Consider the following 20,654-nt stretch of genomic DNA (forward strand, 5'->3'; position numbering starts at 1 on the left):
GTGTCCATGTCGCCTGCACTTTACCAAAATTGGGTCCCATACTTAGGCTAATCGACAATAACAATATAGAACTATTTATATTTTAGTAATGACTTTGCCAATGGAATCTAATTTTTCTACGTAGTAAATTAAATAGTTTTTCCCATAATTTTCAAGGCTTATTTTAATTGATGGTCATATTCACCAATATTTGGTAAAAAATTAAGTTACACTACAAATTAAGTATGTAGATTTGACATGTGTCTCTATTCTAAAGACTTTTCATGAAGTTTTTTTTATCCTTTCTCACTTTTCTGCAAAATAGATTTGATAGAGGACATGTGTCTTTACTTTCTTTAAAACTCGATTTCCTTTGAAAACTTTGGCTTGAAATTAGATTTAGGTCATTGATTTAGGATCATCCAACGGTTAAAAATAATAGGGGTGCTTCCCCCAAACCACCATTCAATACTTTGGAGGGAAACTATAATGATAAAAGTGGGCTAAATTTAACCTTAAAATTTGATAATTAATTAGTCCATATAATAATAATAATAAAATTATTGTTTCTAGGTATGTGTACTTTTTTCCACAATTTCCATCAAAAATGAAAGATTCGCCAAGATTTTATAGAATTTTCATATGATTGAAAAATAATCGCCAATAAGATTAAAAAAAAATTGCTACTTAAAAATAAAAATTCGACAATAGAAATTAAATTTTTTCCTCTAAACTAATGTTTGATTCGCCAAAATATTGTACTTTTTTCTAAAGGTGGGTTTCTTAAAGTTATCCCTGGTTTGGAGAGTGTCATAGCTAAGTCTTGGAAATTGAAAACAAAGTTGATGCACAAGTGGAACTCCATCCATTTAATGACATAATATGATAACTTAGATTTATTTTCATTTTTTGTTTTTGTGCATTTAAACTTCAAAGATTAAAGTTATGATACTGATTGTCAAAGAAGCTAAAATATCAAATATTTAATCTTTTTTAGTTTTCATTTTGTTAAACTTGACATTTTAAAAAACTCTCTTCTCCAAGTACAATATATGGTTTTGACACATGTATAGCCCCAAACATTTCTTTTTTATGGTGATGATGTAATAATACGTTGTGTGGCTAATGGTAGAAACACCAACTTAACTTTCCCATACATCAGTATGTGCAATATTCACACAATGAAGTGTGTTGCGAATTCACTCTTGATCCTTGTGCATTCATTCTTCTAACATCTCTTAGTTTGCCAATTATCCTTTATGTATCTTAAGTTAGGTACAAAACAATCTAGAAAAAATTGAAATTGGAATTGGATTAGCAATGTAATTATTGTGAATGTCATGCTCAACTTAAAATTAATAGTTGCTAACTATTGGTTGTAACTATTAACACTAATTAGTATGTTATTACATCATTATCAAAAGCAATAAATGTCTATGCATGTGCATTAGTCTAATCCTGAAGTCATTCAGTATCACAAGCAATAAATGTCTATGCATGCACATTAGTCTAATCATAGTCATAGTAACAAAATATATATTGGGAATAACTACCTAAAGTGAACTGTAAAAAGTTTTTCAATTTGTCAAGAATTGATTGGACAAAATCAACAAATTAAAAAAACAAAAATATTTTAAGATATAGATAGTAAGGAAAAAAATTAAATGCAGATTTTTTAAAATTAAATTAAATTGCAAGTTCCATTTTTTTCCCAATTTATTGCAATTTTTTTGTTCCTGAGAAATGGGCCTTTTTTATTTTATTTTTTGTGTATACTGGGGGAGGTGGAGAGGGAATTCTATAACCTACAAGTGTTAATTAATCACAACTTTAGCTCATTTTTGCTTCACTACTTTTCATATCCAAATAAATGTAGAAACTTACCATAATTCACTTTACTTACAAAATTTAACAGTTTCTCAAAATTGCACAGAACAATGTGCATAATTATACAATACCTAATTAGGAACTCAGATTTAGATGGTTAATGTTATGATTGTTATTTTCAATGTAACAAAAGAAACTGAAACATACCATTTGCCCCAGATTTGGAAGAGTCATGCAATAAGTGACTAATTTATATTTAAATTCTAACTATTGAAAAGTCCTAGAAATTTATCCACAAATTGGGTAAAGACCATATGGCTGGATGAAATGGCACACAATGTGCTATAGTTTGCACAATTATTTAGTATTTACAATACCACGTCTAAAGCCTGACTGAAAATAGATAGAGCTGAACCAAAATTCAAATCCACACAGTTCCATTACGGACAAGTGACAAAAACAAAACAAATTTGAGGTTTTGAGCAATGTAGCAATGAAACAAGAAACTACAGGCATTTTGTCATGCAATACAAATTAAATGAAAATATGGAAATTAGAAATTAAGGGTTGGTAAAATCAGAAACAATCATAAGAGAATAGGAGAAGTTCGTGTTGATGTTATTGTAGCTATGATCGGATTAGTTCGGGATGACCTAGAGGTTGTGATAATATAATTAGTCAATACATAATTATATCATATATTATATTAATTGAAAATATAATTATTATATCAATAATAATTATTTTATATTATATTACATAACAATATAATCATTGTTATATTATTATAAATAATTATATAATTAATAATTATTGTAATATATAATTATGTAATTAATAATTATCATTGCATATAATTATATATATATGAAAAAGTGGCGCCCCTTGGTGATGGGATCAAAGCAGCTCAATCTTAGGGATCTTTTAAATGTTGAGTCGTTCCTATGTTTTGGAGCAGTTAACAAGAGGAGGCGTGGATAAAAGTTGATAAATATTTTTGGATATAATAGTTCCATTCTAGGAGACTTGGATAATAAGGATCAATCCTCAGAAGTATTAATCATCAATACTATTGTTGTGGATACAAATCAACAATCCAGACATCAAGTAATATCATTTCATTCACTCAATGGATGTTCCTATAGAGGCGAAGTGGTAGCATGGGAATCATTGCATATTTGTTTTAGCAAAAATAATTGAGTACCATCACTAGTTGTTAGCATCAACAATCTATATCCTTGATAAGGAAACTAGCTTTGGCAATTAACGCAAGCTCTTTGCAGTTGGAGCGATCATCTCATAGAGCAAATATCAAACTGAACTATATATAATGCAAATCTAGTACAAAGCGGATCCAATATTTACCCAATCATGTTTTGTTCCCTATGAATCCTTACTATGCACGACTCTATCACCACAGACTTTGGACTATATTTAGCGATACTTGATGTTATTGGCTGCAATGGAATCGATAGCATTAGCTTGCAATGTATGAGTGCACAATTCTTGTGATAAGGAGTGGGCATACATGAAAATTTCCAGTGTCAATGACAGTATCATATAGTATCAGAGGATAACCATCCATACTCATCAATGAAAGGAGGGCCAATATAACCAACATGGAGAAGTCAAACAGAAGAAATGAAGTTGATTCCTTTGGTCAATAGTGGTAGTTATTACCTTCAAGTGAGGGCAATTAATTTGCTCCAAGGTTTCAATGACAAGTGGGAATGAAAAGTCGAGCTCAAAAGTGAAACATTCATCAGGAATTGAACATTAGAGATCTTGTCTAGACTCATCTCCCTTGAGGTTTTTTTTTTCGTCCAAATCTTGTGCACCATAGATGAATAAAACCCTAATAGCAATGGGTGTTCAAGGTGCACCGAAAGATTTAGACAGAAAACAAGACAAATACACTCACCGATTAGGATCTATCCCCATTGAATAGCCTAGGATAGTAAAGTGATACTTCACTACATCCTATACATCATTGTATTCATTGTGCAATAACCAATTACAGTCACATTATTGTGATTGAGCTTGGTCTCAGAGCCTGTAATATATAGCAGAGGCAACATTATATATTAAAATATGTCAATAAATTGTTATCCTCGTCAAATACATAGGAAGAGTCAAAGATCTACATTTGAGTATCAATAGAGAAAGAACGGTTGGAAATTTTATCACACACTAGGGAATGGGCATTAAATCATTGGCTAGCAAGAACGTGTGGGAAACAAAATAACGACAAAATCATAGGTCAAGGAGAAAACCAATCTATTTTTGGCAGTTCAAGGGTGCTCAAGGAAGAAAAAAATAATAACTGAGGTCTTCACGATAATAGCTGTGAACTATTAACATATTAGAAGAATATTCAAATCATAGAAGACCAGACCTGAAGGTGGTGAATATGCATTGAAGACTACTAAGTTTTATATTGAATGTCAAGAAACATTGCAACATTCAAGATTCCAGCAGCAGATATCACTGTGATTTATGAGATCTGGCATTCAATTAAATTGCTGGCTTGAAGACATTGGGGGAACCAAGATGTCAAGAGATATATTGTGTACGTACAATGTGAATGATGACTAACTCATACTCTAAAAGATATGATTAAAGATATAACATTTAGAGAAGTGTGCAATGGCAAACTCAGGAGCAATACGATAAAGTAGTGATAATATGTAAATAGCACTTCCTTTGAAATTGTCAGGTGTACAGATTGACAATATCGTAGTTTGCCTTTGTCTTGAGAAGTTATGATGATCCATTATGGCTTATTTCAAAGACATTACATACTGTCATATAAGCGATTTGCTACTGCCACCTGTGCATTTAGATTTGCTGTCACTTATTCATCAGCACATATATATTTGTATTGACATCTATTGAGAAAAACAAATCCAAAGCCAGTCATCTATTGACATAAACAAATCCTCATAATAAGAAGACGTGATGACGAAGAAGATGGACAGTTTACAGTTTGCAACAGTTAAGAAGCTGAGCAGTTTGCAGGAGTTGGAGATTAGTTATAATTGTTTGAAACCTCTGAACTATATGCATTTGATCAGTCCATTTGAAGACTTCTATAAAAGCTCACTTATTCAAGTGATTAGTGGTTAGCAGTATCTGAGGTGGAAAACTTGTTTAAGAACAGTAAGTATTCAATGCTTTGATGATAATAGCAGAAGCCTTAGCGCTCAGCTACTGTTCTTGGAAATCACTATTGGTCTAGACATTGGGAATATTGCTGCAATGAAATCCTTGTCCATAAGATTATAAGAATCAGGGTCCATTATCAGTATAGTGGGTTTGGCTTCCCCAGTATCTTGTTTGTTTTGAGTGGAAAGAATCTATTTGGTTGCCAAAGGCTAGATATTATACAGTTCCAAGCTTTAGCTAATATGAAGTATTTTTGTATAGCTCTTTCCTAGAATCAGAGCATATAGCAATCAGGTTATAACAGAGACATTAAATGGTGCAGTATGGTCAGCAGAATGTTGTAAGTTTCTAATGATTTCACAAGGAAGATTTGACAATAAGAGATAAGTTGGATCAAGAAGCATAAGAGATTACATTCAAGGGTTAAGAAGGAAAAAAAAGAATCTTGATGCATGCAGTCTTGTCAATGAGCTGACATTTCTTTGAAAATGGAGGACATAATATTCAGAGGGAGTCTGCAAGAAACCTTCAGAAGCAACCTTGGACAAGGAATTCAGAAGGTTTTTATTAGATTCAGAGGGAGCCTGATAGTTCATCAGAGCCAACCTTAAAAAAAGAGGTCCCAAGGTTGTGATTCGAAAAATTGATGGTAAAAATCTCAACACAGTCTAACTCAGAAACCAATCACTATAATTGTAATGGATTGTGGAAATCTGATCCCTCTGAGATTCAAAGGGAGTCTGACAGTTCATCAGAGGCGGCCTTGCACGAAGAGGTCAGAAGGTTGATATCAAATTCAGAGAAAGTCTGACAGTTCATCAGAAGCAATCTTGGATGAGGTGAAAAGCTTGATATCTGCTAAATAAGTTCTTCTATGAGAGAGAAGTTTAAGGTGAAAGCCCTTATTCCACCCTCTGACAAGGTTAATGGTGGATGTCATGTGTGTGACATAAGACAATATGTGATGATTTTCCTTGTACCAAGGATATGAATATCCTTGTGAGGCAACGATCTCATAATAATAAGAGTCAAGACACTTGTACACTGTTACCTTCATTGTGAGTTGATGATCTCACAACGATGAGACACTTGTATATTATTACCTAATTGTGAGGTGACAATCTCACAATGATGGTTGAGAAATCCATTATGGTGGGTAGCGCATGTGGTGGTACCTAAGGAAATGTCATAATGGTAGATATCATAAATCCATTATGGAGGATAGAGCATACAGTGGTATCCAAGGACATTATAGTAGATATCTTAGAACCTTTATGATGGATAGCGCATATGTGGGTATCCAAGGATATGCCCTAAAGGTAACCTTTCAAATCCATTATGGTAGGTACCACATGTGGTGGTACCCAAGGACATGCCATAATCATAGGTATCATAAATCTATTATGAAGGATAGCACATGTGGTGGTATCCAAGGCCATAATGGTAGATATCTTAAAACCCTTTAAGGTGGAAAGAGCATATGGTGGTATCCAAGGATATGCCCTAAAGGTAACTTTTTAAATTCATTATGGTGGGGTAGTACATGTGGTGGTACCTGAGGACATGCCTAATGGTAGATATCATAAATCCATTATAGAGGATAGCACATACAGTGGTATCCAAGGACATAATGGTAGATATCTTAAAACCCTTTACGGTGGTATCCAAGGGCGTGCCCTAAAGGTAACGTTCTAAATCCACTATGGTGGATATCACATATGAAAACATCTAAAATTCATTGTGTTATTTATAGTAAACCATAATGATACATTCATTATGACTTAAACCTAATATGGAAGCCTAACTAAGAGGGAGTGTTGAAGGTAGCTTGAGGCTTACATATCCAGTTCACAATGATGTCTCAAATGATACAAAGTATTTTTCACACATTAATAAATCAATTATTTTATCATGACTTATCCAATATCTATCCATTATTAAAAAAATATTTTAACATGCTTATTCAAGGATAGTCATTGTGACACAACCTAAATGGATTCCTCCCTCATTAAGAGGGAGTGTTGATGTTATTGTAGCTATGGTTGGATTCCTACAGGACAACCTAGTGGTAATCTAATTATTGTCAATACAATAACTATATTATATATTATATTAATTGAAAACACATTATTATATTGATAATAATTATATTATATCATATTATAATGTAGAATTATATAGTTAATTATTATTATATGTAATTATATAATAGTAATATACATATGAAAAAAGTGGTGTCCCTTGGTGAAGGGGCACCACCCACATATATTTAGGAAGAATAAGTCTTCCTCCAACAAAAGCAAATTGAATGAAAAAAGATATTCAGTTTGAAATATATTTAATAATTTGAACTCCACTAAACCAAATAAATTAACGGTGCTGAGAAGTAAAAGTGTAAAATGGAGAAACAAATCAATCCTCTACAACTTTACATGCCAGACAAACCAGTGTGAATACCATGTTTTGCCCTACAGCTTATTATTAGTTTTCAGCTGTCAATAAAGCTTTACTTGAATATATTATATATACAGTCCAAACATATAAACTGACCTTCAACTCGGGAAGCTCAATGACACATGCGCATTCAACCACCTCAGCACCAACACGTTCTGTACAGGAAAGCATGGTTCAGACAGATTAAGCTGATGCTTAATAAATAGTAAAAAGTTACAAGTTAGATCAAAGCCCTTTTTTAAGAGGCAACATATTAATAAACACCAACAATGACTTAACATGTTAATTCAGAAAGAAAATTTCCCCAAAGACATCCAAATGGTAAAGGGTAGATTCATGATAGAATAACACCATAAGCCACTGTACTATAAAAATAATAAAATTAGATGACCATTCATGTAAGCCAGGCATTTAAAAGCCTATTCTAATCTAAGTTTCAAATAATCCCCTTAGTTTCCACCTGAATTTGCAAATAGATTTATGCATAAAAACACCTAGATGCCTCTGATCTATAATTAGAACAAATAATTAAATATTAATTCACTAACACAGGTTTTTTAATTTTCAAAATTCAAACATGTTAATTGATTTATTTATCTGTTTAAAAAATTACTTGTTTAAGCACTGCAATAAATTTGTTGACATCAAAAAAGTACAATGAATCTGAAACACATCACAAAAACAGTACAATAAGATGAGATTACTTTAGAGAAATCCAATAAAAGAAAGCTTCATAAGATCTTGTTTTCTCTTGCTACTACCTCCTTATAAAATTTCAAGCTTAATTTCATTTATGAGCTTCTGAAGATACCAATAAACGGAAGTGGAACACTAACACTACGAAAAATGGTTCTAGCGTGCTGAATTCATAAATTTAATAGTAGAATTGCCCTATCATTAATATGACAATTGTGTGCCAAACACTCATTTTAAATCCTAAAATGTATTTATCCCCTCAAGAGATGCACGAAGATCATTGTAGCTATTTGAATTGGACCATCAATTTGCAAATGAAGGGCAGTTGATCTCATCATCCATCTTTTCCCACAATGTAATCTAAGTTTTCCCTAGAAACCTTGAATCCTTATTTTAAATGATAAAATTACATAAACCAAACATGATAAAAATACAGCATTTCTTGTGAGAATTTTACATGTCCTGACCATGTGCACATTCTGCTAGACATACATAATCAAGCCAATAATGCTCTTAAATAAAATCCTGCAAGGGCTTGACAAATTTTTGGCATCTTGTTTTTGGGTGGATGATAGATGGAACATCAACTCTGAGATTTTTGACTTGAGGAGTTCTGATCATTGGTCTATTATGCTCTCAGCTTCTTCCTTCAGAACTACTTAAAAAGTACTTCTCTCAAGTTCTAACTTATGTGGCTTCGGGACTCTTGGTGGAGAAGGGGAAGGCTAAGTCATGGGACAGCAATATTCTCATTCTCCAAGAGATTACAATTTGTTAAATATATGAAGCGATGGAATAGATAATGTTTTTGTAACATCTTCAATGCTAAGATTGTTGCCCAATCCCGTCTTGATGAAGTTACCTGTAAGATCAGAGACCATTACTTGGGAAGATAGAGTTTTTCCACAGCTCTATCTTAGAGTTTTCCCACAGCTCTATCTTCGAGTTTTTCCACAATTCTATCTCAGAGTTTTTCCTCATTCCCACTTAATGTTTGTTGATAGTGCTCTGATGGGGCTTGTTAGAGTTAGTGAGGACCTTAGACATTTATTTGATTGCTTCTGGACAAAGAATTGATGAAGATAAGACCTCTATCTTTTTCTTTAATACTCCTAAACCTATTCAGATTAAAATTTGCTAGAATAAAGCGCTTCCAAATCAAGATCCTACCTTTCATGTATCTTGGCATTCTGTTATAATTTGCTCATTAACAAATAGGTTCAGGTAGGAAGTCCTTGAAAGTTTCACACAAAGATCTCTTATTGGACTTACTGGTGGCTATCCTTAGCTCGAAGAGCAACTCTCCTGAAGCCTATAATTCAAGCTCTTCCTCTTTACAGGTGCTTTGTGCAGGGTGCTCTTAGCTTTATCCAGGAATTCGATTCCATGTCCCATCATTTCTTATGGGTTGGCAATTTGCTTACTAAGAATAGAATTTGGTTAAGTGGGAGTCGCTTTGTAGAACAAAGAAAAAACAGGGCCTTGGACTTCGGTGGACCAGATCAATAGGCCAAGCTCAGGTGGCTACATTACATTGGAGTTGGTGATGTCATCAAGATCAGGACTAGGCCAAAATTATCACTATGAAAATACATGGTTGGTGTTGTGGATAGGGAAGTCTTAAAATACAATCTTGTAGGTAAAGGGTCATTTATCTAGAGCAACCTTAAAATATGGGCCAAATTAATCAAGCAAGAGTTCTATTAGATTTGCAACAAAGGCTCTAAGGCTTTATTCTAGACTAACTCATGGGATGGCTTCCAGCCTCTTCTTCCTATGTATCCTAATCTTCGACCCCTGAGCCTCTTCTTCCTATGTATCCTAATCTTCGACCCCTGAGTAATGTTTTGCGAAGCCAAGTTGGACTAAGGTAGCAAACTGTAAAGCAACTTGACATTTGGGGCTGGAATGGGGTTATATTCTCTACATGCAGATCAAAAAGGATTCAAGGGGGCTGGAAGACGTTATATTCTCTACAAAACAGGTGTAGGAACGCAAAATTATGGAATTGGATGACCATGAAAACTCTTTTTGGTCTGCTGGTCACTTCAATTATTCTATACGGATGTGAAGTTTGGGGCGGCAGTATGTCCGAACAGAAATGGCGACACATAGAAAGAATTCAAAAACACTCCATCACTGTTAAGTTTATAACAGTGATAAAATACTGGTCTGAGAGTGTCGACAGCACCATATTCTTCTTCCTTCTAATACCATTTAAGGCATTATATATATATTACACCACATGAAAGGATGGGCTGCAATTTTTGGGATATGTTAATGTTAACACTAACTTAACAAGTTATGTTAGTTTATGTTTATGTTTATGTTTACTCATCTCCATTAGTCGCCAATTTTTGGGAGAGGGATATGAACCGACCTAGAGAGGGTCATGTCCCTTTGAGGGACATGCCCTTTGGTCATGGTATTAAAGGTAGGTATTATTGTAGTTTTGAGAACACACAATAATCACAAGTCTGCTCCCTCAAGCAATAATACCTATTCGAATATATTGCAAATATAAATAACATTCAAATCAGAGTTAAAGGTGATAACTCCTCCTTAATTCCGAATATTAAGAAGATCATATTCAGCTATAAAAGGATATTACATAAGTCTAAGTTTTTTAGTACAAAATTTGCAAAAACTTTACATGGTATCAGAGCTCTGGTAGTCGAACCTAGGCTTTGCAAATTAACTAATCAAACCTTATATATATCTAGCATCATTCTTCTGTCTTCAATGGCATACACAATCAAACCCAAGGGCAGATTTGATGGGAAAAAACACTTTGATGTCTGGAAATTCAGAATCATGATGATTCTTGAAGAAAATGATGTAAAAGAATTTGTTGAATCAGCATCCAAACAACCTATAGTTCAACTGTTAGAAGTTGTAATCTTTCCTTGGTGTATTTATAAACCAAGGTTAGAACTCCTTTCTTTATTGTTGTAATATATTAGGATATAAGCCAAGGTATCCTAATATATTTCTTTTTTGTCCTTTTTCCACTACATCTTATTTTGTCATCTAGTGGAATATGTGAGGACAAATATATATTGTAATTTCTAATTTTAGATTATTCCTCCTTAAGAGGAATCTCACACTTGGCCTCACACACTTATGAATGGTGGCATTCATAGACATGGGAGTTACATTCTAACTCCTCTCTCTCATCTCTATTTAAGAGATGACCCTCTTCTCTCGTTTCACAATGAGGTTTCTTCCTCTTCTCAAATATTGTATGAGCATTGCTCTCTATCTCTCTCTCTCTTCCTTCTTAGGCTTTTCATGCCTCATTCATAATATCACAAGGGGTTTTCTTTGCTTTCCCCTTTCCAAATATCTTGTCTCATGGTGTTGGAGATTGAAGCTTTCTCTCTCCTATTTTATGGTAATATCTTTTCATGCATTTACTCACTTAGATTCTTTCCTGATATTGCTTATTTACAGATTTCTTTTTCCATTTCTAACATGGTATCAGAGCAGTTTAATCTTTGTTTTGAGTGTTTGCATGAAGGTACGATTCGAAGGAGACTCTTGAGAGAGATTTCACTAATTTCTTCTTTAATCTTCTTAAGATGGAAGAAATTGAATTTTTTTTGAGTTTGGTTGGTTTACCGCCAAACCTGATTAACTTCTGTTTGCTCTAATTTGTGCAGGTTACTTCTTATTTTCTAGTAATTTTCATCTAACCCCCTTTGGAAGGCTTGCCGCCAAAGGGTTTTCCTATTCAATGTTTGTTAAAAATTGTGATTAATTTTTTAAAAAATAAAAATAAAAAAATGATGGGTACAGATCAACACTAGGCCATGGCAAGTGCAATTTCACGCTCTCCTCTGCCACTAAAGGCAGCCTCAGGATGCCCCAAAATCATATATGCACAAAGAAAGACACGTGCAGGATACCTTAAAGGTTCCTTTACGTCAATTTTTTCCTTTTGACCTCTATCTCTCTCTCTCTTCCTTCTTAGGCTTTTCATGCCTCATTCATAATATCACAAGGGGTTTTCTTTGCTTTCCCCTTTCCAAATATCTTGTCTCATGGTGTTGGAGATTGAAGCTTTCTCTCTCCTATTTTATGGTAATATCTTTTCATGCATTTACTCACTTAGATTCTTTCCTGGTATTGCTTATTTACAGATTTCTTTTTCCATTTCTAACATGGTATCAGAGCAGTTTAATCTTTGTTTTGAGTGTTTGCATGAAGGTACGATTCGAAGGAGACTCTTGAGAGAGATTTCACTAATTTCTTCTTTAATCTTCTTAAGATGGAAGAAATTGAATTTTTTTTGAGTTTGGTTGGTTTACCGCTAAACCTGATTAACTTCTGTTTGCTCTAATTTGTGCAGGTTACTTCTTATTTTCTAGTAATTTTCATCTAACCCCCTTTGGAAGGCTTGCCGCCAAAGGGTTTTCCTATTCAATGTTTGTTAAAAATTGTGATTAATTTTTTAAAAAATAAAAATAAAAAAATGATGGGTACAGATCAACACTAGGCCATGGCAAGTGCAATTTCACGCTCTCCTCTGCCACTAAAGGCAGCCTCAGGATGCCCCAAAATCATATATGCACAAAGAAAGACACGTGCAGGATACCTTAAAGGTTCCTTTACGTCAGTTTTTTCCTTTTGAACTCTATTTGTTGCTTTAATAGATCCTTGAGAAGCAGTCCTCTTTGCAATTCTATTACCATTCATGGGCATTCTCTTATTTCCCAGAGAAATCCGTTTAAGCAGATGGTCTATACTTGCAATGTTGGAATGACTAGGTTGAGACACCATGAATCATCTCTCAATACGAGCTAAAAGAACTGTTACCGACTGCAATGTGGATAATGACTGTATCCGAGCTGCAAACTTCTCAAAGGGAAGTGAGTTAACAGTAGAATGGCTAATTTCACAGGCAGCAAACTCTTCTATTAATGTATAGGTTGTGCGGCTAGACCTCTGGAACTGCCTCCAGACCCTTGCTAGCTTTCTTGACAGGCATTCCCCATGCTTGACCATTTTATGGCGATTAATATGACTGGCACCTCCAAATCTTCCTCTCTGCCTCAGAAGTTCGGCTCCCTTTCGCTTTGCCCTTTGCAACGATTTTCCAGTGTCTCCTTTCGCTCTTTGTATTTGTCTTCCTGCACCATCCGCTGCAAATGCGAATTTGCCATCCTCTCATGAGCAGCTGCCCTCCGTTGCTTCTCTGCTTCAAGAAGAGCCATCCTGTTTGTTTCTACCTGCTGCACACGGGATTCAACTTTTGATTCCAGTTCCTCGCGTTCCCGCTCTTAACGAGGACGGACATCGACCTCGCTCATGTATAGAAACCCTCGGTCATTTCTCATGAATCTGTAGTCGTGAGCCAGAGCGAAAATGAATCCAGCTGCGCAAGCGTGGCCATAGACGGCTGCAACCGACGGCAATTTTATGCTCATGATGGCGGCCAAGAGCTCCACAAATTTGTTCCCCACGGCTCAGGATCAAGTCTCCTTGTCTTGCCGCGAGATCCATTCGAGATCGAGGCCGTTGGAAAAGTATTTGCCATCGTTTGTTACAATGATCGCAAAGGCTTTGTCAGCATTCTGATTGACATAGGTGATTGCAGAAATAATGGAGCCCATGAATTTAGGGTTGAATCGATGCTCTCCATCACCTGTCATCCTCAAGATGAATACATTCTTTTGCAAATCCAAGCTGCACATATCTTTATCTTGATTATTGTCGCTCAAAATTTTTGTTACCAAACCCCTGCAAATGCTTTCATATTTGCCTAACTCTGATACCTCTGCCACAAATTCTGAACCCATCATTACTTTAGCTAGGAATCTTCTGCCATGGCTGCACATCTTCTAGGTATCGGAACTTTCATTCCAGCTGTGACTGTCTTTTACTATTCTTGGAGTTCTTTACAATTTTTTATATTAAAGCTGCCATTACTAATCTTTGGTGTAGGTCCTTTTCTAAATTATGAATAGTCAATGGCTGCTTGTTACTATTCTAACAATATTTATATTATTTTTCCATTTTAATTTTTGATCAAGCATCAAGGTAAGTACCTCAAGTCTATTTCTTTTAGAATAAGTATTTATGTTTCATCAATAATTTGGCTTCATGTGAGCTAGATATGACCTTGATTCATTGTAGGATTTCATATTTTACGTATATTTATTCAAGTATATATGGGTGCACACGTATATACCTAGATAAATATACAAATTATTATAACTACAATGATTATTAAAGTCTCTTGTATATTCTTATTTCAAATGAACATGTTCAAATTTACAAATGAATTAAGTACCCATGTTACCCTCAATGGAGTTTTATACCTGATATACATATTTTGTTTATTTTGATCGACCTTGATCTCTGCATTTTAAAAATAAAGTCCATTTCATTATGTATGGATTATGAGTTATCTTACACAATTGCCTTCAACCTTATTGTGATATTTTGATGTGCACATAGTTGCACTATTATGCGTTTATAGCATCATTCTATGCCCATGTTGGCACTTTATGGTTTTATACCATTAATATACATGATTTATATGATTTTTTTTTGAGGTGCATAGGGAGCTTAATATTTTTTCAAGGTTAACTATGTAGGTCCCCTCAGTATAACTGATACATAGTTGCCTTATCTAGCCCATGGAGTATCCCTCCATCCTATATTGGTATGCACTCATTTTATATGGAGTTTCCCTCCATTTGATCCTATATGTTCCATTTTGATAGGATAATATTTTTATGTAGTTTCCCTCCATGTTGTTCCATTTTCTGTTCCTCATGAAGAGGATGTTATTATTGGAGTTTTCCCTCCAAATTCAGATGATTTGATCCAATTTGAAGGCAATATGTTGTTCTATCCTCATAATCTATTCTTTTGATTATCCTAACAAATCATGATAATTCTAATTTGATTAGCATGTCTCTCCTTTATGTTATTTTCCTATATTAATGTGATAATGATCTGCATACATTATTGCTTAGATCATGAGTCATGCATGTTATGGAGGGACGCCCCCATTAGCTTGCAGTGGGATGATTCATTAAGTGGACTGTCTATATCCACGTGATTGATGCAAGATTGATGCAAGTATCATTAGTTGGCCTTGACTGTGGTCATTTGTGCATTAGTATAATATTCTTTTCATGAGAGCATTGATCAAGTTTTTTTTACTCAATTTGTCCTTGTTGACAATTTTTTGAGCATATACTTTATCTTGATATCAGGTTATCTCCATTGTTTTGTGGTAACATGTTTTACTCATTGTTTCTCTATGAGACTTTTATTATCCTTATTCAAAAGGATTTCGAATTTCCATTTCTAACAATTTGCATATATGATGGCATTCTACTTGTGGATATTTGTCTTGTTCTTTTTTTTCAGGTGATCCATCAAGGAACCTTCTCCTTTTTTACATATGAAGATGTGTCTATGCTTCCACTTGATCACATTCAAAGGACTCATGTACTTCTCTTGGATCTACAAATGTACCATATGGCTTGAAGACAATCAAATTACTTCATATTGAAGATTAAGTTGCAAATTTTTGTAAATTATGGGTTTAATACCCTTTGATGTAATTACCCCAAGTAAAGATTAAAGGGGGGTGTTAGAAGTTGTAATCTTTCCTTGGTGTATTTATAAACCAAGGTTAGAACTCCTTTCTTTATTGTTGTAATATATTAAGATATAAGCCAAGGTATCCTAATATTTTTCTTTTTTGTCCTTTTTCCACTACATCTTATTTTGTCATCTAGTGAAATATGTGAGGACAAATATATATTGTAATTTCTAATTTTAGATTATTCCTCCTTAAGAGGAATCTCACACTTGGCCTCACACACTTATGAATGGTGGCATTCATAGACATGGGAGTTATATTCTAACTCCTCTCTCTCATCTCTATTTAAGAGATGACCCTCTTCTCTCGTTTCACAATGAGGTTTCTTCCTCTTCTCAAATATTGTATGAGCATTGCTCTCTATCTCTCTCTCTCTTCCTTCTTAGGCTTTTCATGCCTCATTCATAATATCACAAGGGGTTTTCTTTGCTTTCCCCTTTCCAAATATCTTGTCTCATGGTGTTGGAGATTGAAGCTTTCTCTCTCCTATTTTATGGTAATATCTTTTCATGCATTTACTCACTTAGATTCTTTCTTGGTATTGCTTATTTACAGATTTCTTTTTCCATTTCTAACATCAACCTCATAAATCCTTCTAGATTAAAGGAAATAGGAAAGCCATTCAAATCATATTAGATGGAGTGAAAAATGATATCATACCTTTGCTAACAAAACATCAGACAACATTTGCTATAATGAATGTACTACTAAATGCATATGAGGTCAACAATGCGACCAGAGTTCTAGCCCTAAAACGGCAACTAAATCACATACAAATAAAAAAGGGAGAATTGATAAATTCTTACTTCCTAAGGGTTGCCAGCCTAAGAGATGAACTTTCAAGTATAGGAACCATCATTAGTGACATGAAACTAACATTGATGGCTATAGATGGATTACCAGATTCATGGGAAACTTTCGCACAAGAAGAAGTGCCAGAGATAAACTTCCTAACTTCAACACACTTAAAGGGAGATTGTCTTCAAGAAGAATCCATAAAACTAAAGAAAGGAGGGAAATTGAAAACAGAAGATGAAGAACTTCATGTTCTTAATACAAACTCCAATAAGGGCAAGAAGAAGCATTTCAAGAAGAAAAAGGGTAATCAAAAGAATGACAAATCTAAGAAAGATCTATCCAAAATAAAGTGCTTCAAATGTGAAAAGTTTGGACACTATAGATCTAATTGCCATAAGAATTCTAAACAACAAGTGAACTATACAAATGTTACTAGGAAAGAAGATAACTATGATCCCGAGAATCGTGTATTGTATTCGTCACTATCAAATGAAGTCTCAAGTAAAGCATGAGTAATTGATAGTGGATCTTCTACACATATAACAGGATACAAAGAAGCACTAGACTCTATATCAGGAAAGGTTAATGGCAAAGTCACCGTTGGTGATAATTTAGCACATTTCGTCGAAAGAATTGGAAATTGCACATTGAAACTATAATCAGGAAATTCTCTTCTTCTCAAAGGAGTACTCTATGTACCAAGAATAAAAAGAAATCTAATCTCGGTTACAACACTTGAAGATGATGGACATAATGTTGCATTCATGGACGGTAAAGTAATAACCTAGGCTAAGAACTCTTCAATTAAGAAAGCGAAGTTGATTGGTCAAAGAAAAGGGTATTTGTATGAATTAAATTCAGAACCTAGTCAACCTATTCAAGCTTTAATTCATGAAGCTGCAGACATATATGAAATATGGCACAAAAGGTTAGGACATCTAAATTTCAAAACCTTATCAATTATGGAGAAGATGGTTATTGGTTTACCCAAACTAAATAAAGACCACTCAAGCATATGCAAAGGGTGCGCTCTAGGTAAGAACACTAAAAGTCCATTTCATGATAGCACTAGAAAAACCAACAATGTTTTGGAATTATTCATTCAAATTTATGTAGACCTATGTCTATTCCTTCTCTTGGAGGATTCTGGTACTATATTTTGTTCATAGATGACTTCTCTAGAAAAACATGGGTTTACTTCTTAAAGTGCAAAGAATCAAAAGAAATCCTAAAGAGATCTAAAGAATTCAAAACATTAACTGAAAACTTAGCAAGACATAAAATTAAAACTCTTAGAACTAATAATGGAGGGGAATACACCTCAGATTTGTTTAAAAAGTTTTGTAAAGAAACAAGAATTAAGAGGGAGTACATCGTTCCTTATAATCCAAAATGAAACGGGGTAGCCGAAAGAAAGAATAGAAGCTGCTAGAGCTATGATATTTGATTAAAATCTAGAATATTATCTTTGGGCAGAAGCCTCTTATACTGCTGTCTATATTCAAAATAGAAGCCCTCACTCCTACCTTAGAGATAAAACTCCTAAAGAAGTCTTTACTAAAGTTAAACCCAATATAAGTCATCTTACGAATTTCGGATGCCCTGTATATATCCATGTTCCAAAAGAAAAGAGAACTAAAATAGAGCCCTCCGGAGGAGAGGTATTTTTGTAGGGTATAGTGAAACATCTAAAGCATATAGGATTTTCATACCTGGACAAAAAAGTATTGAACTTAGTAGGGATATAATTTTGGAAAAAGATCTAGCATTTAAAAAGACCCCTAAGTTCTAAAGAACTCTCTCCTTTACCTAGTTCTGAAAGAAATACTGAGTCCGAGTTTCAGAGAGAGAACACAGAAGAAATTGAAGATGAAATTCAAAATCTTAATCCTGGAGAAACTCAAAATTCTAAGAAAAGACCACCTTGGGCCATTAAAACAGTCGAGGAAGCACAAGACTTTGTTGCACCTTCTAGAATAGTCAGAGAAAGCAAAAGATCCAAAAGATTTTCTGTTATACAGCAAACATGAATGATTTGTCCAAAATAGAACCAACCAATCCTTCAAATGCTATTAAGTATACAACTTGGAAAGAAGCTATGACAGAAGAATGCCAATCTATTATGAAAAATGATGTTTGGGAAATTGTTCCAAGACCTAAAGAAAAATTTGTTGTTTCTTCGAAGTGGCTATTTAAAATAAAGCATGCTGCTGACGGTAGCATTGAGAAATATAAAGCCAAATTTGTAGCCGAAGGATTCTCTCAGAAAGAAGGGATTGATTATGAAGAAACTTTTGCTCCTGTTGCCAGATATACCTCTATAAGAGCAGTCCTAGCCATTGCAACATCGAAGGGATGGAAAGTACATCAAATGGATGTAAAAACAGCATTCCTAAATGGAGAGATTACAGAAGAAGTATATTTGGAGCAACCTAAAGGATTTGAAACTCGCGATCTGACATTTTTGTTCGCAGTCTCAAGAAAGCTCTCTATGGGATTAAGCAGGCTCCAAGGGCTTGGTATGAAAGAATTGATAAGTATCTCACCGGCTTTGGATTCTCCAAAATAAAGACGATATGGTAATTTTGATACTGTATGTTGATGATTTACTAATAACAGGTGATGATCATCTCGTAGATCAATGCAAGAAAGATCTAATCAGAGAATTCTAGATGAAAGACTTGGGACTCCTTCATTACTTCCTAAGAGTAGAAGTACGACAAAATTCTGACAGCAATATACTTAATCAAGGGAAATATATATCAAATATTTTGAAGACATTTGGAATGTGGAATTGTGAGTCCATGTCTTCTCCAATGGAAACTAATCTATATAAACTTTAAGAAGCAACAGGAGAATCACCTTCCATTGATTCAATAGACACATGATCGGATCCCTTATGTATTTGGTAAATACAATACCTGATATTTGCTATGCTGTTAATGCCTTAAGTCAGTTTATGTGTGAGCCAAAGGGGATTCACCTAGTTGCAATTAAACACATTATGAGATACTTGCAAGGCACTCTTAATTTTGAGCTCAATTATGAGAAAGTTTATTTAAATCTATATGGATTCACCGACTCAGATTGGGGTGGAAGTGTTAAAGACAAAAAAAGTAATTCAGGATGTTGTTTCAATTTAGGATTAGCAACGATATCTTGGATATGCAAAAAACAGTCTTCGGTAGCGCAAAGCTCCACAGAAGCCGAATACATTGCAACAGCGATGGCCTCTCGAGAAGAAGTTTGGCTTGGAAAGTTACTTGTGGGATTATTTGGACAAGTCATGAATTCTACAATTATTCATTCTGATAATCATAGTTCCATCAAGCTTCCAGTAAATCAAATTTTTCATGACAGGTCCAAGCATATCAAAATTCCTTACCATTATGTAAGAGTTAAGGTAGACAGGAATACTATAAAATTAGAATACATTTGCACCGCAGATCAGATAGCAGACATTCTCACCAAACCTCTCTCTAGAGTGAAGATCACTTCAGGAGAAAACTTGGTATGGTTGAATTGTAATTCACTTGTATTCTTTAAATTATTAATAAAATAATTCTTGTCAGGTTATTGATTGATTGATTGTAATTCCGTATTCATTATTTAAGAGGTGACGATCTCTGAGGTAATGAATACTTGTATAAAAGACATTATGAGAGATGACGATCCCTCAGATAATGTATTGAATAGTATAGAACTACTGTTAGATCTAGGTGAGTTCAAAATCATTTGTGACAAGCATTTCTATGCCTATTAATCACAACTTGGATAAAGGAAGAATTTATTCTTCAGAATTTATCCTATTTTCTGGTATATCTTAACTCAAGATCAAGTTGTGATATAGGATTACCAATTCCTATGAGTCACAACCTGGATAAATGAAGAATTTAATCATTCTTCAAATTTTATCCTGTGTGTATTGCATCATATGCAATACTGACATCACTAGTGTAAGTGATGAGTCATATCACAAGATGGTTATATGACAGTATCATGTGTTCCATGATGCTATTTTCTCAAGAAGATTCAGATAGATATAGAGTATCAATTTATGCTTATTCATCCTAATTGATGATGCTAGATATGTTATCTCTCAGTATGATTA

General features: G+C 34.2%; 1 protein-coding gene across 2 annotated transcripts in view; it reads right to left on the reverse strand.

Annotated features, from left to right (window-relative positions):
- The window catches only part of LOC149570677 (adenine phosphoribosyltransferase 1-like), a 59,218-nt gene that overhangs the window by 13,489 nt on the left and 25,075 nt on the right, over window positions 1-20,654 (reverse strand). For both annotated transcript variants that reach the window (XM_089823217.1, XM_089823216.1), the window contains exon 5: window positions 7,522-7,580. In XM_089823217.1, the coding sequence (XP_089679343.1) occupies window positions 7,522-7,580 (59 nt within the window). The remainder of the gene's footprint in view (window positions 1-7,521; window positions 7,581-20,654) is intronic.

This window comes from Cupressus sempervirens, chromosome 3, assembly GCF_028749045.1.
Source record: "Cupressus sempervirens isolate cs-2001-9-10 chromosome 3, ASM2874904v1, whole genome shotgun sequence".
Taxonomy (NCBI): Eukaryota; Viridiplantae; Streptophyta; class Pinopsida; order Cupressales; family Cupressaceae; genus Cupressus; species Cupressus sempervirens.